The sequence below is a fragment of the Hemibagrus wyckioides genome, linkage group LG22, assembly GCF_019097595.1.
Source record: "Hemibagrus wyckioides isolate EC202008001 linkage group LG22, SWU_Hwy_1.0, whole genome shotgun sequence".
Lineage (NCBI taxonomy): Eukaryota > Metazoa > Chordata > Actinopteri > Siluriformes > Bagridae > Hemibagrus > Hemibagrus wyckioides.
In genome coordinates, this window is record NC_080731.1 from 5,061,339 (window position 1) to 5,078,838 (window position 17,500).

Below are 17,500 nucleotides of genomic sequence, written 5' to 3' on the forward strand. Positions count from 1 at the left end.
TTAACCTTTTATATTTTATTAGAATAAGATCAACTCAAGAAAAGCATGGAAATCATTTCCACACAAAAAAGTCTTTATTGGTTTAACCAAAAATATATATTGTAGTTTAGTTCTTGTATATAAATCAATTTAATAATTATATATAATAAAATTATGTATTAATTATAATTTTTTTTAAAAATTGACTCAAACGTGAGTTAAATTGTTTAATTTTGCATGAATAAAAACACGTTGATTTAAAATATTTATTTAATGTAATTAACAGAGCTCAAAACCTCAACATTATGCAAAAAAAAAAACGTAGCTGAATTTTGTCTAAAAATACATATTGATATTTGCAAAATAATATTAAATCTAACCCGGTAAAGGAAGTCAAATATACAGAATTTATATAAATTAATTTAGCGAATAACGTCAAGGAATTATGTAATTGAGTTTAATAATTTGTATTATTATTATTATTATTATTATTATTATTATTATTATTATTTTATTTTTTTCTCATTTACATTTATTATTATTATTATTATTATATTTACACAAAGAAAACAGATTAAAATATGCCTGGCAAAATAACAAATAAATTTGCCAAGACAAACATTCATATATAATGCTAAGCAAAATGCTAGAAAATATCTTAAAAATTAAATAAATAAATAAAAATAAATAAATAAATGAATGAATAAAAATAAATAAGTAAATCAATAAATTAAAAATAAAATAAAATAAAATAAAATAAAATAAAATAAAATAATAATAATAATTATGATAATAATAATGACTACACACCAATTTTCTTCAAAAATACAAAAATGTACAGTTTCAGACTGGCACATGATGCAAAGGTAACAAAAAAAAAATAGATTTTTCCACTTAATCACTTCATTAATTTAGGATTTTGTGTAGACAGTTCGTAAAAATGGAGCATGATGATAATAGAATAATAATTTGTGTTCAGTTACAGTTATCTCCTGCGATCTGGAGCTGATACACACATTATATTTTCCTAACAACATCCTGAGCCCCGTGTGCATGAAAGGGTTAATCAGCTGCAGTGCAGTTCTATTTCTCGGGAAGGAAAGGTGAGAGTGTATGATGTAATATCATGATAAGGAAATATAATGAACGCCATCAGACCCTCTCGTAGTAGTTCTGCTAACCGGAGAGGAGAGTGCACAGTTACAGCATTTAATAATGTCCCCTTCGGAAACATGAAGTCGCAGCTTAGCAGCTAGTGTTATGTATTCTAATAATACTGAATTTATTCAGTACTTATTCATTATTTGGTGGCTGACGATAATAACGGGGAAATGAACATCATATAAATTCTGTCTTAAATCAACAGGCATTTATGCAGGTCAATGAATGTTTTAATTATTATTGTTAGTGTTCATAAATCATAGGGGTTTTTATTTCACTTCAGTAAAGTGGGGCTCAGTGGTAGGTTTCTCTTCCTACCATGTGGAAGGCCCGGGTTCGATTTCCAGCCAGTGTCCAAGCCACTGGATGCAGTGGCCGTCCAAAGCCCAGATAAAATGGGAGGGTTGCGTCAGGAAGGGCTGTGGTGACCCTCACACATGTAGGGAGCAGCCGAAAGATCAACAATAACATCCCTCTGATGTACTCGTTCCTAATCCTGTCCAACCGTCTCACTCCCAAAGAGAACCTCAACATCTTCAGCTCTGCTTCCTGTGTCTTCCTCAGTGATACTGCCTCTAAACCATACAGCATGGCCGGTCTCACCACTGTCTTGTACACCTTCCCCTCGATTCTCGCCGATATTTTCCTATCACACAGAAACTCCCGACACCTTTCTCCACCCATTCCCACCTGCCTTCTTCACCTCTTTCCCACACTCTCCATTACTCTGGACTGTTGACCCCAAGTACTTAAACTCCTGTACCTTTTTCACCTCTTCACCCTGTAATCTTACTGTTCCACTTCCTTCCGAAATCCATACAACATAATTAACCAAAAATAAAGCTTCCAGGAAATCCGTGAAGAACCTTTCAGTAAAATGGTGCTTAAGAGAACTCCTTTAGTCTTAATGGCAGGAGTCTCCAGTGTCAGCGTCAGTACAGTTCAGGACATTTACAGCAATTTACAGCAATAAATCCTTCCTGAAACTGGTTCCCTGTGTCACGGGCTAAGAACATTATCAGTGTAAAAGGTCTGTTGAAGGAAATAGAGCAAGAAAAGCACACAGAATGGGATGTCCTGATTGAAGTATTTCAGGAAGAAGTAGTGCTTCAGACGTTGTTCTTATCAGCTGTTCATACATCTAGGGAGGAGAGTCACATCCCAGAGCTAGTGCTAGACGAGCTTTCGTGGTTAAAAAGTATACAATCCTTTTATTTTTCTAAGGAAATGACCAATGGTTTTGCTAGATAAGAGCCTTCTTCCTCGGCTGGGACTCTTTTACAGTATGTAGTGTGGCGGTCTAGCACTAGCTCATCCAAGATGTTTATTGAGATTTTTCTCCATATAGTGGACTTGTAGATGAGCTTTTGTGGTTAAAAAGTGCACGTCCGTGAGGCAACGTACTCTAAACGAGTCCCAGCCGAGGAAGAAGGCTCTTATCTAGCAATACGATCAGTCATTTCTTAGAAAAATAAAAAGATTGTATACTTTTTAACCACAAAAGCTCGTCTAGCACTAGCTAGTGAAATTCTCCTTTAACACAGGTCTTTCTGAGAGACCCTGAGAGATACAAGAGAGATACAATTTTGTGGTTTATCTGTAACACAGTGAGTTGTGTGTGTGTGTGTGTGTGTGTTGTTTTGTTTCATTTGTTAACTTCAAGAAAGAGAAGAAATTGATGCCAGTGAGGGACAGTCTGTTCGTAGCCGCTATGCAGTCGTCTCACAGATCCTTCTGTACCAATAAATGGATAATAATGGAATGTAAAGTGACCGTATACTGTAGCAGCATGAGGTCTATGGGCTTTCACGTCTCATTAAGAGCGTATTTAGCTCGTTATTCATGGCCTACGCTTCCTGTGCGCAGGTATGTGTTCATCAGCCAGAAGGCTTATCAGGAAACTGAGGACCGTCCAGAAAGTTCCGTCTACACTGAGATGAGAGGAGTGGCCATCCTAGGAGACAGCGTACGGGACACGACCGAGTACGCCAAGCCTTCTGAGGTGAGAGAGAGGAGAGAAAACACACACACACACACACACAGCTTGTTTCCCCAGCTTGTTTTTATGCATGTGTGTGAGACCTAAATATATATATATTCCTAACTCTATTGTACTTTATCAGAAGTATTAAAGTGTTTTATTTCCCAGGGTGGTGATGTCATTAGTACGATACTGAGGAGGGAGGTGACACACAATCAAAGACAGGGCACCTGTGCTGAGGTAAACACACACACACACACACACAAGTGTATAGTTCAGAGCAGCTATGAAGTCAAGACATTTATGCCTTTGTGTGATTTTAAGCCCTGGACACACACCACTTGTGTTCTCATGCTACTTACTGCTTTGTGTGTGTGTGTGTGTGTGTGTTTATTCAGCATTTCAGCATCCCAGATGCAAACTGCACATCAGATGCTGACTGCATCCCGGGTGAACTGGACTTTGACAGCCACGGTGAGGATTCAAGGCTCGATTTCCTGACTCCCATTTTGTGTGTGTATGTGTGTGTGTGTGTGTGTGTGCATGTGTGTGATTGCACCCTGCAATGTGTTGCCCCCCCACCTCCCCTGTCCAAGATGTCCTCTGCCTTGTGCCCCATGCCACCTGGGATCCGGATTCCCTGCAAACTTGTGTGGAAAAATGGATGGATGGATCGATATATCAGAATTGATCTAAAATTGAATATAATATAATATATATAAAAATTCTTTTCACCTCTTTCAGACCTCTGATTCATATTCAGAAATACCAGGCATCATAATAATAATAATAATAATAATAATAATAATAATAATAATAATAATAATAATAATAATAATTATTATTATTATTATTATTATTATTATTATTATTACAATGCCTGATATTATTATTATTATTATTATTATTATTATTAAATTATAAACAATTATATTTTGCCCACTTCTTAAAGTCACAAAAATGTTTTTCCACACATTTTCCAAACATCCTAAATTTTTTAATTATTAATTTTTTAATAACTAAAAATAACTCAGTGGTGAATAAAATTAATCTGAAAATAATTTGCTATGATTTCCACTATAACAAAATACAAATATCATGGACTCTCCGGTTATGTTTAACGTCTCTCTGAGGATACCAGGAACCCACTGTGAGAACCATGGCTCTGTAAACAAACAAACAAACAAACAAACAAACAAACCAAAAAAGAAAACAAAACCTGTAGCATCATGACATAATGCAGTACCATAAAAAAGTATAATTTTAAAGAAAGATCTCTTTGGTTTAAGGAAACTTGTCAAAGGTTCTTAGAAAGTAGAAATTAAATACAGGGCCTTCAGCTATCTCAAGAACTTCCAAGGAACCCTCCTTTATTCCTCTAAGAGTGTACTGTTTGATTAACCATGTCCATTAATCACAGGTCAGAGAACAGGTCACTGTGTGCCTTACTACAACTACACCTTTAAAACCTGCGAGATCAGGACCTGGTGTCCGATCGAGGAGAGCGCTGCAGAGATGTAAGTCTGTCGTCTATTGTTCAAAACAAACAAACAAAAACACAATTAAATAAGTCTGTGCTTTGTTTTGAACCCACAGAGAGCCACCTCTGGAAGAAGCCATCAACTTCACCGTCTTCATCAGGAACTCCATCCACTTCCCAAAGTTCAAAGTGCTCAGGTGAATCTCCTTAAGTCCCATAATAGCCATTAGCTAGCTCGCTAATCATTACACCATGACCACCAACCCATAGAATACGAAGTCTTGTGAAGACGTGGTGCTTCCAGGATACGTGAATATAGCCGATCACGTCTTGTAGAATATTCTGGAAAAAACACACACTCCTGGGGAGACAAAGCACTCAATACCAGTGAAGATTAACGATCAGGCATAACATTATGACCAGTGAGAGGTGCCGTGAATAAGACTGATGATCTCCTCATCATGCCACCGGTTAGTGGGTGGGATATATTAGGCAGCAAGTGAACAATTTGTCCTCAAAGTTGATGTGTTAGAAGCAGGAAAAATGGACAAGCGTAAGGATTTGACGAAGGGCCAAACTGTGATGGCTAGACCACTGAATCAGAGCATCTCCAAAACTGCAGCTCTTGTGGGGATTGCAGTGGTCACTAGCTATCAAAAGTATCCTTTAAATCCTGTAAGTTAGGATCTGCTGCTACCATCTTGTGCCACAGCACACCTTTAGGGATCTAGTGGAGTCCATGCCTCGACAGGTCAGGGCTGTTTTAGCAGCAAAAAGGGGGACCAACACAATATTAGGCAGGTGGTCATAATGTTATGCATGATCGGTGTAACATCTGGCATTAAAATAATTTAAAAAAACCCTAAACTTTCTCCATCGATGAAGGGTGAACATCAAACCAAGGAAGCCGAAGAAGCTCATGCGGTGTCATTACCACCCCGAGACCAACCCCTACTGCCCCGTGTTCAGACTGGGCTACATCGCCGATCAGGCCCGAGAGAAGTTCAGCGAACTCTGCAAAACTGTGAGTTAGCACTTAATGGAACATTCTGGAGAAGATTGGACAAGAGCTACGGATAAAACGTTTGCTTTGTGAAGAAATTCAGGAGGTTAACTAAGGGGAAAGTCAGTGGAGCTGTTTGTAAAAGGAAACAAACCTGTGATTCAGACAAGTTAACAATTCACATAAACATCTTTACTTAACACACATCGACTGAGTAAAGCTAATGTAGCATAAGTGATAACAGGAACAGGAACTTGGGGGTGTGCTGTTATAGGAAAATAATCAACAGTCAGGTGATGAGGTGAGACACAACACGAATAACAGAACATCATGATGTCATAACAGATTTATAACAGGAAAAAGGGTGCTTCAAATAAAAAATGGATGGATAGATAGATAGATAGATAGATAGATAGATAGATAGATAGATAGATAGATAGATAGATAGATAGATAGATAGATAGATAGATAGATAGAAGGATGGATGGATGGATAGATAGATAGATAGATAGATAGATAGATAGATAGATAGATAGATAGATAGATAGATAGATAGATAGATAGAAGGATGGATAGATAGATAGATAGATAGATAGATAGATAGATAGATAGATAGATAGATAGATAGATAGATAGATAGATAGATAGAAGGATGGATGGATAGATAGATAGATAGATAGATAGATAGATAGATAGATAGATAGATAGATAGATAGATAGATAGATAGATAGATAGATGGATGGATGGATGGATGGATGGATGGATGGGTAGATAGATAGATAGATAGATAGATAGATAGATAGATAGATAGATAGATAGATAGAAGGATGGAAGGATAGATAGATAGATAGATAGATAGATAGATAGATAGATAGATAGATAGATAGATAGATAGATAGATAGATAGAAGGATGGATGGATGGATAGATAGATAGATAGATAGATAGATAGATAGATAGATAGATAGATAGATAGATAGAAGGATGGATGGATGGATGGATGGATGGATAGACAGACAGACAGACAGACAGACAGACAGACAGATAGATAGATAGATAGATAGATAGATAGATAGATAGATAGATAGATAGATAGATAGATAGATAGATAGATAGATAGATAGATGGATGGATGGATGGATGGATAGATAGATAGATAGATAGATAGATAGATAGATAGATAGATAGATAGATAGATAGATAGATAGATAGATAGAAGGATGGATGGATGGATGGATAGATAGATAGATAGATAGATAGATAGATAGATAGATAGATAGATAGATAGATAGATAGATAGATAGATAGATAGATAGATAGAAGAATGGATGGATGGATGGATGGATGGATGGATGGATGGAAGGATAGATAGATAGATAGATAGATAGATAGATAGATAGATAGATAGATAGATAGATAGATAGATAGAAGAATGGATAGATAGATAGATAGATAGATAGATAGATAGATAGATAGATAGATAGATAGAAGGATAGATAGATAGATAGATAGATAGATAGATAGATAGATAGATAGATAGATAGATAGATAGATAGATAGATCTTGCAGTTCTAGGAAAATAATCTACAGTAATGAAGGTGGTATGATGTGAGCTGAATATTTTATACATGAATTAAGACACTTCCTGTGAATCGTTCCTGTTATCAGAGACATGGCATCAGCTACAGTTATGAAACTCACAGTTTCATAAGTCACAGTTATGTCACTGGAGCTGATTTTCCTCTCCTTCAGGGCGGAGTGATCGGAGCTTTTATCAACTGGAACTGCGACTTCGACGTCGATCCGTCGGAATGCGTTCCTACTTACTCGTTCCGCAGGTTGGACCTCAGGAAGACACTGACCAGCTCGGGTTACCACTACAGGTACGGCATGGCTCTCCTCAAACAGTCTCTGGAGATTCTTTAAATAGGTTTAACTGTTGGATTATTTCTATGTTCTCTGGTGGTCCAGGTGACCAACCCAGTTGCTTCACAGCAAAAAGGTTCTGGGTTTGAATCCTGGGTTCGAACAGGCAGGGGGCCTTTCTGTGTGGAGTTTGCATGTTCTCCCCATGGGTTTACTCTGGGTACTCTGGTTTCCTCCCACAGTCCAAAAACATGTACATTAGGTTGATTGGTAATTCTAAATTGCCCATAGGAGTGTGTGTGGTTGTCTGTCTATATGTGTGGTCCTGTGATGGACTGGTGACCTGTCCAGGGTGTACCCCTGCCTTCGCCCAATGTGTGCTGGGATAGGCTCCAGCAGATCCCCGTGACCCTAATTAGGAATAAAGCAGGTATAGAAAATGGATGGATGGATGGATGGATGGAAAAAAGGTGTAGAGCATTGATACAGCAAATGGGATATCGCTAAAATCTCATGGACATCATGTTTTAGAGCATAAATTATTTTGTTTTTTTCTTAAAATGATGTGAAACAATGAGCTTCGTCCCATAGGGGCGGTTACTGGGAGCTCAGATCAGACCAGTACCTTCTCTGTTTTAACGTCGTCTTCAGATTTTGTCTGAAAAATGATTTGCAATCATTTGTGGGGGGGTTAAAAATAACAATAAGCTGCGCTAATACCAGTTGATTTTCTCAGTAGTCTCTCCACTTTAGATGTATAGTATATAGAGAATTTGTCCAATTTTCAAAATGAGACCATTTAAAATTGTGCAAAAATGACTCAAGGGCTGATTTATATTAGGATAGACCAATATTTGTTGTTTTTTTTTGACCCAGTACAATTCATTTCATCCTGCCAGACGACTGGAAATCGACTTATGGGACGTTTTCAATCAGTGTAAAGAAATGAATGATGTTCTGGCTGTGAGTCTGACCTAAAAACGAGTCTGTCGGCTCTCAGTGTGTTTTAGACGTGTGTTTTTAGCTCTGTTGGAGAACCTTACACCGAATTTTACTGGTTGAAGATAAACACCTTCAGATTTTAGACACTTTTTAGATGAACAAGCACTTGAGGCATCTCAGAGAGCAGAAATGGGTTCGATATCAGCATTTACTTTGAAGATAGAAACGTTTGTTGATGAACAATTTTTGTTTTTTTTGGAGCGTTTATTGCCCCTAGTACGCTAAGGAAAAACAGAAATCTTTATAAAACACTACAAATTCTTAAACCCTGAGTATCTACTTGCATATGAGCTTCATATTAACCTCCGCTGTGGAGTGAGACATGACAAAGACACCCAATGCTGAACATGGCTAGTTAAATGGGAAACAGGAGGAAAGCAGCAGCTTTGTGGAAGCTTGTGTGTAAACGGTTGAGATACATGTCATTGTCACTTAACATTATTCAGGGATTTGCTCTAAATATTTCTGGTTTATTTTTCAGGTTTGCTAAGTACTACTACAAGAACGGGGTGGAGTACAGATCACTTATAAAAGCGTTCGGGATTCGTCTGGACGTCATCGTACACGGCCATGTAAGATCAGATTACTGAAAACTCTGCTATTATAATAATAATAATAATAATAATAATAACAACAACAAAAAAATAAATAATAATAATAATAATAATAATAATAATAATAATAATAATAATAATAATAATATAGTATGGAAAGTTTGAATTATCAAATCTAATTGGTCAGAAGGTGCTGATAGTAATTCCAAGGCTATGTTGATGTTGATTTTATAAACGTCTGATCGTTTCCATAGTAACAGCAATTCTGTAACAGCTGATATGGTGTTTAAGTTTTCTGTTTATTTAACATTAATGGAAGGAGTCTCCAGTGTCAGTGCAATGTAACAGATAAAGCTGTAAAGCTACAAGCACACTTTCACTAGTACATGATAGTGGGTGGGATATATTTGGCAAGTGAACATTTTGTCCTCAAAGTAAGGATTTGAGGGAGTTTGACAAAGGGCCAAATTGTGATGGCTAGATGACTGGATCAGAGCATCTCCAAACCTGCAGCTCTTGTGGGGTGTTCCCGGACTGCAGTGGTCAGTATTTAACAACACTATCCTTTAAGTCCTGCTGTTAACATCTTGGTGCCAGATACCACAGCACACCTTCAGGGATCCATGCCTCGACGGGTTAGGGTTGTTTTGGCAGCAAAAGGGGGACCAACACAATATTAAGCAGGTGGTCATCATGTTGTTAGGCTGATGGTCTCCTAAGTCTGTGACCTGTTGTTGACCAGTGTTTATGTATTCATTGATAGAGCACTTATGTACTATAAAGGCGTCTGATTGTGTCAAATGCCAGAAATATAATTGTAACCCAATCTCATCATTGATTATTTTCCTATAGAAGTGTTTAAGGATAATGAATATAGAGCTCATATAGAGCTCTAAGATTGCATCGCCTCCATTAGTTAGATTTTTTTAAAAATGCTTCTGTTTTTTCCAGGCAGGAAAATTTAGCCTCATCCCAACCATCATCAATGCGGTCACTGCCATGACCTCAGTGGGAATAGTAAGTATCCAAAAGGGTTAGGAACTTATATACAAGCTTTTGTGGTATCTTTCATCTCTACTTCCTTTTCTCTATTAGTGCTCCATCATCTGCGATTGGATCATGTTGACGTTTATCGATAAGAACGAGGTTTACAGTGGAAAGAAGTTTGATGACGTAAGTAGAAAACCTCAGACCTTGAGCCTCATTGGAGTAAACATGGAAAGCTACAGTGATGCTCCCAAAGACATAGATAGTGTCGGGCAGCGTGGTGGTTTAGTGGTCAGCACTGTTGCCTCACAGTAAGAAGGTCCTGGGTTTGAATCTGGGGTTCAAACAGGCAGGGGGCCTCTCTGTGTGGAGTTTGCATGTTCTCCCCGTGCCTGCATGGGTTTACTCCGGGTACTCCGGTTTCCTCCCACAGTCCAAAAACATGTACATTAGGTTCATTAGTAATTCTAAATTGCCTATGAGTGTGTGTGGTTGCCTGTCTATGTGTGGCCCTGTGATGGACTGGTGACCTGTCCAGGGTGTATCCCTGCCTTTCCCCCAGTGTGTGCTGGGATAGGCTCCAGCAGATCCCTGTGACCCTAATTATGAATAAAGAGAGGATGGATGGATAGATAGTGTCACTTTGTTATATCTATAATAAATACAGTCAGAATCTCAGTCTTTGGTGTATACAATGATGTCACTGTTTTTCATCTCAGGTTACGAAGAACCCCAGCCCACCGGTCGTCACAGAGATCACTCTCACCAGCTATGGCTCCACCCACTCTGACCTCTCAGACGGCGTGCCACTGTGAAGCTCCGCCCCTTAACCCCGGTCTGCCGAGATGAGCGTTTTTTTCTTTTCCAACATAAAGGACTTGTGGGGGGGGGGATAAAGCGAAGGCGACGGACGCACAGTCTGGAGACGCCTTCAAGCTGAACCGCAAAGAGACTTCTGCTTCGACTTTCAGAATCTACATATGAGCTAAAATACTGACTAATAATCTGGCTGTTATGTGGATGACTCCTCAGCCCTCATGTTAATCTGATGTACATGTAGAATATTAGGCATATATTGTAAATAAAAGCCAAATCTAAGGTTGTTGGGGAGGGGAGAAAAACAAGGAAATAAAGTTTTAGCTCCTATAAAGTGATATTTAGCACAAATGTTTCAGTCTTCTTCTTCACACCTACTCACACAAGTCAGATTTGAATCCAGAAATGGAAAGCGACAACCTTGACCCTTCAATTTCCAAGAAGTGTTGCCGTAGATGGAAAAGCTGAGGGTGAAACGTTCTTGTCGGAGAGTCTCTCTCTCTTTCTCGTAATCTGATAACGGCAGCTCTTCCTGTGAGATGAGCTTTGGTAATGAGATTGAGGCGAAGCGCTGCTACATCCTCCCAACCCATGCCCCAGTGTGATTAATAGCAGCAAATCGATTTTTCCCATGCTCACACTTTTGAGGTTTTATGGATCGACCACCGAAGAGACCGTCTTAAAACCACACCTCTGCAGCAGACAGAAACCAGATCCCACATCAAGACAGAGAGCTTTTTCTACAGGTTTGTGCTTAAGAGGTTTGGTTTCTACCACTTTCTCTTACTGTCATCCAGCGTTCCAAACAGGAAAACGATCGGCGCGGTACGAAGGATTGTTTTGCGAAGATGACCTCAACGTTCGGGTCTGATTGATCGGAGGCGGGGCTGATAATGGCAGGTTCATTTTCACAGACGTATTCCTTTCACATCATGGATCGATTGAGCAGTTCCAGACGCCATTTTTGCAAAATAGTAGACAATGTTTACATCTTTATTTATTTATTTATGTTTAGAAGGTTTCTCAACTTTGTTGCGTTGTAAGACACGCCCACATCTAGTCACCAATGCTCGCTCTTGTCGCAATTCCATACACCATTTTAACCCCAAATCTTTTCATTCTCTCACAAATTATTTGGCCAATTTTCCAATTATTTTCCTTTCGTACCACGTTTTTGTAGATGCATATTCTCCTTTGCAGGAATAACTGAAAACCTTGGTCTCGGTACAAGCCTTTGAGCTTTTAAAGCTGCTTGCAGATCCACCACTCAGTCAGAAGATATGTGGACACCTAGCCATCACACCTCGTTTGTTCACACTCAGTTCCACATTTCCTCCGTTCTTTATCAGTGTCACCCAAATGAGGATGAGGTTCCCTTCTGAGCCTGGTTCCTCTTTCTTCCTCATATCATCAAACGGAGTTAAGGAGTCCATTCTTTATAATATAATGCGCTCCACTCTTCTGGGAAGGTTTTCCACTAGAGGTTGAACGGAACTGTGTGGATTTGTGATCAGTTAGCTATAAGAGCGATGAGGAGGTCTGGGGGTTCAGTCGGCATTCCAGTTCATCCCAAAGGTGTTCAGTGGGGTTGAGTCAGAATCAGAGTCAGGGTTCTGTGCAGGACACTAAAGTTCTTCCACTCCAACCTTAACACACCTCAAAGCTCTTCATGGAGCCATGTAAAAGCCTTGTCTGTCTATCTATCTATCTATCTATCTATCTATCTATCTATCTATCTATCTATCTGTCTATCTGTCTATCTGTCTATCTGTCTATCTGTCTGTCTGTCTGTCTGTAAGTAAGGTGCTCCATTTCATCCATAAGAGTTTGGGCCTTTTTTTTTTTAAGAGAACCAGGGATTGGCTTTTTCGGCAGGAAGGAATTAGTGCCAAGTCTATAATGAACTCATTGACCTATTAGTTCCTCAAGAGCTCTTGGCTGCTGTTGTAGAAAAGGACACTATCAGCATGTCCAGTGTCACCCAAATGAGGATGAGGTTCCCTTCAGAGCCTGGTTCCTTTCAAGGATTCTTCCTCATATCATCTCAGGATCAGAGTTTTTCCTCACCACCATCTCCTCAGGTTTTGCTCATTAGGGATAAAATAGTGACTTAACTTTAAACTTTATCATTTTTATCCCTATGTTTCTATACTTCTGTAAAGCTGTTTTGAGACAATGTCCATTGTTAAAAGCGCTATATACGAATAAAACGAAATGAAATGAACTGAACTCTGGACTGCTCCAGGGCTCAAAGACCGTGTTCACACTTCACCAAAAATCTGACTTCATATTGTGTCACTAAAACTGTTTAAAGTCCTGAAATAGTTTAAGGATAAAAGTTAGTGACTTGATTCTGTGGGTTGATGTACAACGTCAGACAGAAAGACTCAAGCCAACCAACATGTTTGAGATACACCACAGTAGCACTAATGTATGCAGAGCAAAGTGTAATGCGTCCCAGAGAAGAAGCGAGCTAGGATGCTGAACATCTGCTACGAAAATAAAATGAAATAAAATCACTGGAAAAGGGTCACTGCAGCTTGATAGGCTACTATTTATGTCCTGCAATATCTCCCATCTACTGCAGCTTCCCGCTCGATGTATTTAAGCAGGGTCTGAAACTAGACCTCATGAGATGCTTTAGGAATTAAGCCGTAATGTGATAAAGGGAAAGTGGCACAACTCTGAAGATTATACAGTGTTCGCCTGGACATTATGGTTTCAGCATACACACGTGGACGAAATTGCTGGTGCCCTTCCACTGAAGAAAGAAAAACCCACAATGGTCACTGAAATTATAATGAATAAAAAATGTACTGAAAAACGACTAATGAAAATCAGACATTGCTTTTGAGTTGTGGTTCAACAGAAGCATTAAAAAAAATGAAACAAATGGGCAAAAAAGGCTTAACTTTATATTTTGTTCCACAACCTTTTGAGGCAATCTAGCGATTTCTGTAACTCTCAATGAGACTTCTGGACCTGTCCACAGGTATTTTGTCCCACTCTTTGTAAGCAAACTGTCTCCAGCTGTCTCAGGTTTGAAGGGTGCCTTCTCCAGACTGCATGTTTCAGCTAGATGTTCAATAGGATTTAGATCAGAGCTCATAGAAGGCCACTTCAGAATAGTCCAATGTTTTGTTCCTAGCCTAACCTGCGACTGAGACCAAGCTTTCTAACACTGGGTAGGATATTTCACATAGAAATGCTCTTTAGTTGATAGTCTTGAGATGTCACCCCGTGCCAGATGCAGCAAAGCAGCTCCAGAACATCACTGAGTCTCCTCCATGTTTAACAGTAGGTACAGTCTTCTTTTCTATCTATGCTTCATTTTTGCATCTGTGAAGCTAGAGCTGACGTGACTTGTCAAAAAGCTCCAGTTTTGTCTCATTTGTCCAAATGACCTTCTTCCAGAAGCTTTGTGGCTTGTCAGTATGCATTTTGGCAAATTCCAGCCTCGCTTTTTTTAATGATTTGCTTTCAACAGCGGCGTCCTCCTCGGTCGTCTCCCATTAAGTCCACTTTGGATCAAACAGAGACGGATGGTGCAATCGGACACTGATGTACTCTGACCTCTAATCTCTTAGGAAGTTGTTCTGGGCTCTTTGGTTACTATTCATATTAACTGTCTCCTCAATTTATCATCAATTTTCCGATTGCGGCCCTGACCAGGAAGGTTGGCTACAGTCCCTTGGATCTTAAACATCTGAATAATATGTGCAACTGTAGTCACAGAAGAAGAAGAACAGAAGTCATGAAGCCTTTATTATGGCCACACATATATTACAGCACAGTGAAATGCTTTTCTTCGGATATACCAGCTGAGGATGGTGGGGTCAGAGCGCAGGGGCAGCTCCCCTGGAGCAGAGAGGGTTAAGGGCCTTGCTCAGTTGCCCAACAGTGGAGCTTGGTGGTGCCGGGGCTTAAACCCCAGTCCTCCGATCAACAACCCAGAGCCTTAACCATTTGCAAAGCAAATTTTGAAGTCATTTTCTAAGTTACTTCCAACTGAAATTGAGCAGATACTAGTACAATATGAGTATATTTTAATTCTTATACTAATATTAATCTATAAGAATTATTTATTTATTATTTTTATTATTGTTATTATTATTATGGTAATATTACCAATCATCCATTAGAATTATTTATTATTTTTGTTTATTATAATTTTTGTTATTATTATTATGGTAATATTACCAATCATCTATTAGAATTATTTATTATTTTTGCTTATTATTATTATTATTATTATTATTAATTATCTAGTCGAGTTATTTATTATTTTTGTTTATTATTTTTGTTATTACTATTATTATTATTATTATTATTATTATTATTATTATTATGATGCAGCTGCTTTTCTTTTTTCCTCTTGCTGTTGACATGCGGGACCACTCCGAAAATGTGACTCTGCTGACCTTAATAAATAAAACAGGAGAAAACAGGGGAAGCGCAAGAGACAACAAAACTCATGCTCATACAAGTGAACAATCCAACCCATGGTTTTATTTTTTATTTAAGTGCAAAAATATTCAATCCACACCATAAACACCCCATATCCACTCCGACTGTTTAGATAAACACTGTTCCTAAATACATCTTAATACAAAACATGTTCGGAAAAAAATCATTAGAAAAAAGTTTGTACAAAAATCTCTACATAATCATAGATCAGTTCTGATCATTACACACACACACGCACGCGCACACACACACACAGAGAGAGACACATACATACACACACACACACAGAGAGAGACACATACATACACACACAAATTCTGTGTTCACGCTGCATGTGTTCCATCACAGACACACAGATTCTGTGTGATGACACTAACTGTTCATCCTCAGGATCCAGTCGATGGTCTCCAGCAGGAAGTTCATGTTGTAATGTGCGGCGATGCTTCGGAACACGTCGACCTGCTCGGTGAAGCTCTGAACACCACAAAAGGAAAAACTCTGATCAGCATAAACCAAAGCATTTGCTTTCATGCCTTTCACACAGTAAACAGGAAGCCCTTTGAGCTTTAGCCAATAAAATCTGAGAGACGGTAAGTTTCTTGATGATGATGAGCCTAAATATATATAATATAGCTGAATATATAACCAACAGGAAAGCAGTAATGTGATTAAGAAAAAGTCTATGTTAAAAATGTTAAATGGTACTAAATATACACTGACCAGGCATAACATTATGACCACCTGCCTAATATCGTGTTTATCTCCTGTTTGCTGCCAAAACAGCCCTGACCCATCATGCACTGTGTATTCTGACACCTTTCTATCAGAACCAGCGTTAACTTTGATCAACAGTAGCTCGTCTGTTGGATCGGATCACACGGGCCAGCCTTCACTCCCCACGTGCATCAATGAGCCTTGGCCGCCCATGACCCTGTCGCCGGTTCACCACTGTTCCTTCCTTGGACCACTTTTGATAGATTCTGACCACCGCAGACCGGGAACACCCCACAAGAGCTGCAGTTCTGGAGATGCTCTGATCCAGTGGTCATCACAATTCGGCCCTTCGTTATCAAACTTGCTCAAATCCTTACGCTCGTCCATTTTTCCTGCTTATCAACTTTGAGGACAAAATGTTCACTTGCTGCCTCTAATATATCCCACCCACTAACAGGAGATCATCAGTGTTGTTCACGGCACCTCTCAGTGGTCATAATGTTATGCCTGGTCGCTGTATAGTAATTCTGATGTGATATTACACAGTAATGTTGTGAATAGTGAAGATTGTAACCTTTGTGCTGAAGGTGAGCTTGAAGTCTCCTGCGCAGCTGCAGTACAGAGGCATGTTGGCTTCCTTCACCCCTCTGCATTTAGCGCACTCCTGTACACGGATTAAAGCACGTCACATCACCAGCTAGAATCCAAATAAGCACTAATACACCTGCGAAATGTTCCTAATGCAGCGTAGTACTCCCATCTCACTGAATGCTTAAGTACATAAGGAATACATATTGAGTGGCTCAGCAAGCTGAGCTCCAGCTTCTGCACCCTGATAATGTTATTAATGACAATCTGATCCCTCATGGTCTCATATACTCATGACGGTCTCTCTCTCACCAGGTCCTGCAGCGTGTAACTCATCAGCTTTTTCTGCAGAGCCTCCACAAGAGCCATCTCTATGGATTCGGTGTCGTACTGAGCCTGGCAGTTGGAGCAGAACCACTGCGGCAGAACCGTACCGTCCTATAGACGTACCAGAAATATCAAATCAGTACCTCAGTCAACGTTTCCTGTATATAAGGTCATCCGTGAGTACAGCGTACGGACCTGGGTGACGGAGGGGTCCTTGCAGAGGTCAAGGTCACGGCAGAAGTTGCACTGGTGACAGATGACCTCCGGCAGGACGTAGGAGTTGCAGGGGTCGCGGAACTGAGCTTCCTCGGAGAACTCCCCGACGTCCACCAAGCGCAAGAGATCCCGCTTCAGCTTGTTCATCTGGTTCACTATGTTAGCGTCCAGCGACAGAACCTTGGGGCGGATTTTTTACGCAGCAGGGTTAATACTGTTAACACAGACCACAGCTACAAGATGATGAAAAATGAAATGAATGAAAAGAATATGAATATTAATTTAAATAAAGGACAAATTAAAGAAAAGGTAGATGACATTAACCTTTATTATAATAATCAGTGTGTGTGTGTGTGAGC

The 17,500-nt window shown here is 39.3% G+C and overlaps 2 protein-coding genes across 2 annotated transcripts in view; one reads left to right on the top strand and one right to left on the bottom strand.

Moving 5' to 3' along the window:
• p2rx2 (purinergic receptor P2X, ligand-gated ion channel, 2) overlaps window positions 1–11,110 on the top strand; it is a 13,283-nt gene extending 2,173 nt beyond the window's left edge. The window contains exons 2-12 of the mRNA XM_058375378.1: window positions 3,007–3,142; window positions 3,290–3,361; window positions 3,520–3,595; window positions 4,542–4,638; window positions 4,718–4,798; window positions 5,487–5,625; window positions 7,357–7,487; window positions 8,954–9,044; window positions 9,978–10,043; window positions 10,122–10,199; window positions 10,733–11,110. Of these exons, the coding sequence (XP_058231361.1) occupies window positions 3,007–3,142; window positions 3,290–3,361; window positions 3,520–3,595; window positions 4,542–4,638; window positions 4,718–4,798; window positions 5,487–5,625; window positions 7,357–7,487; window positions 8,954–9,044; window positions 9,978–10,043; window positions 10,122–10,199; window positions 10,733–10,828 (1,063 nt within the window). The 3' untranslated portion in view covers window positions 10,829–11,110. The remainder of the gene's footprint in view (window positions 1–3,006; window positions 3,143–3,289; window positions 3,362–3,519; window positions 3,596–4,541; window positions 4,639–4,717; window positions 4,799–5,486; window positions 5,626–7,356; window positions 7,488–8,953; window positions 9,045–9,977; window positions 10,044–10,121; window positions 10,200–10,732) is intronic.
• Window positions 11,111–15,312: 4,202 nt separating this feature from the next.
• pole (polymerase (DNA directed), epsilon) overlaps window positions 15,313–17,500 on the bottom strand; it is a 34,344-nt gene continuing 32,156 nt past the window's right edge. The window contains exons 46-49 of the mRNA XM_058375566.1: window positions 17,121–17,321; window positions 16,911–17,036; window positions 16,585–16,674; window positions 15,313–15,770 (exon numbers count right to left, since the gene is read on the bottom strand). Of these exons, the coding sequence (XP_058231549.1) occupies window positions 15,669–15,770; window positions 16,585–16,674; window positions 16,911–17,036; window positions 17,121–17,321 (519 nt within the window). The 3' untranslated portion in view covers window positions 15,313–15,668. The remainder of the gene's footprint in view (window positions 15,771–16,584; window positions 16,675–16,910; window positions 17,037–17,120; window positions 17,322–17,500) is intronic.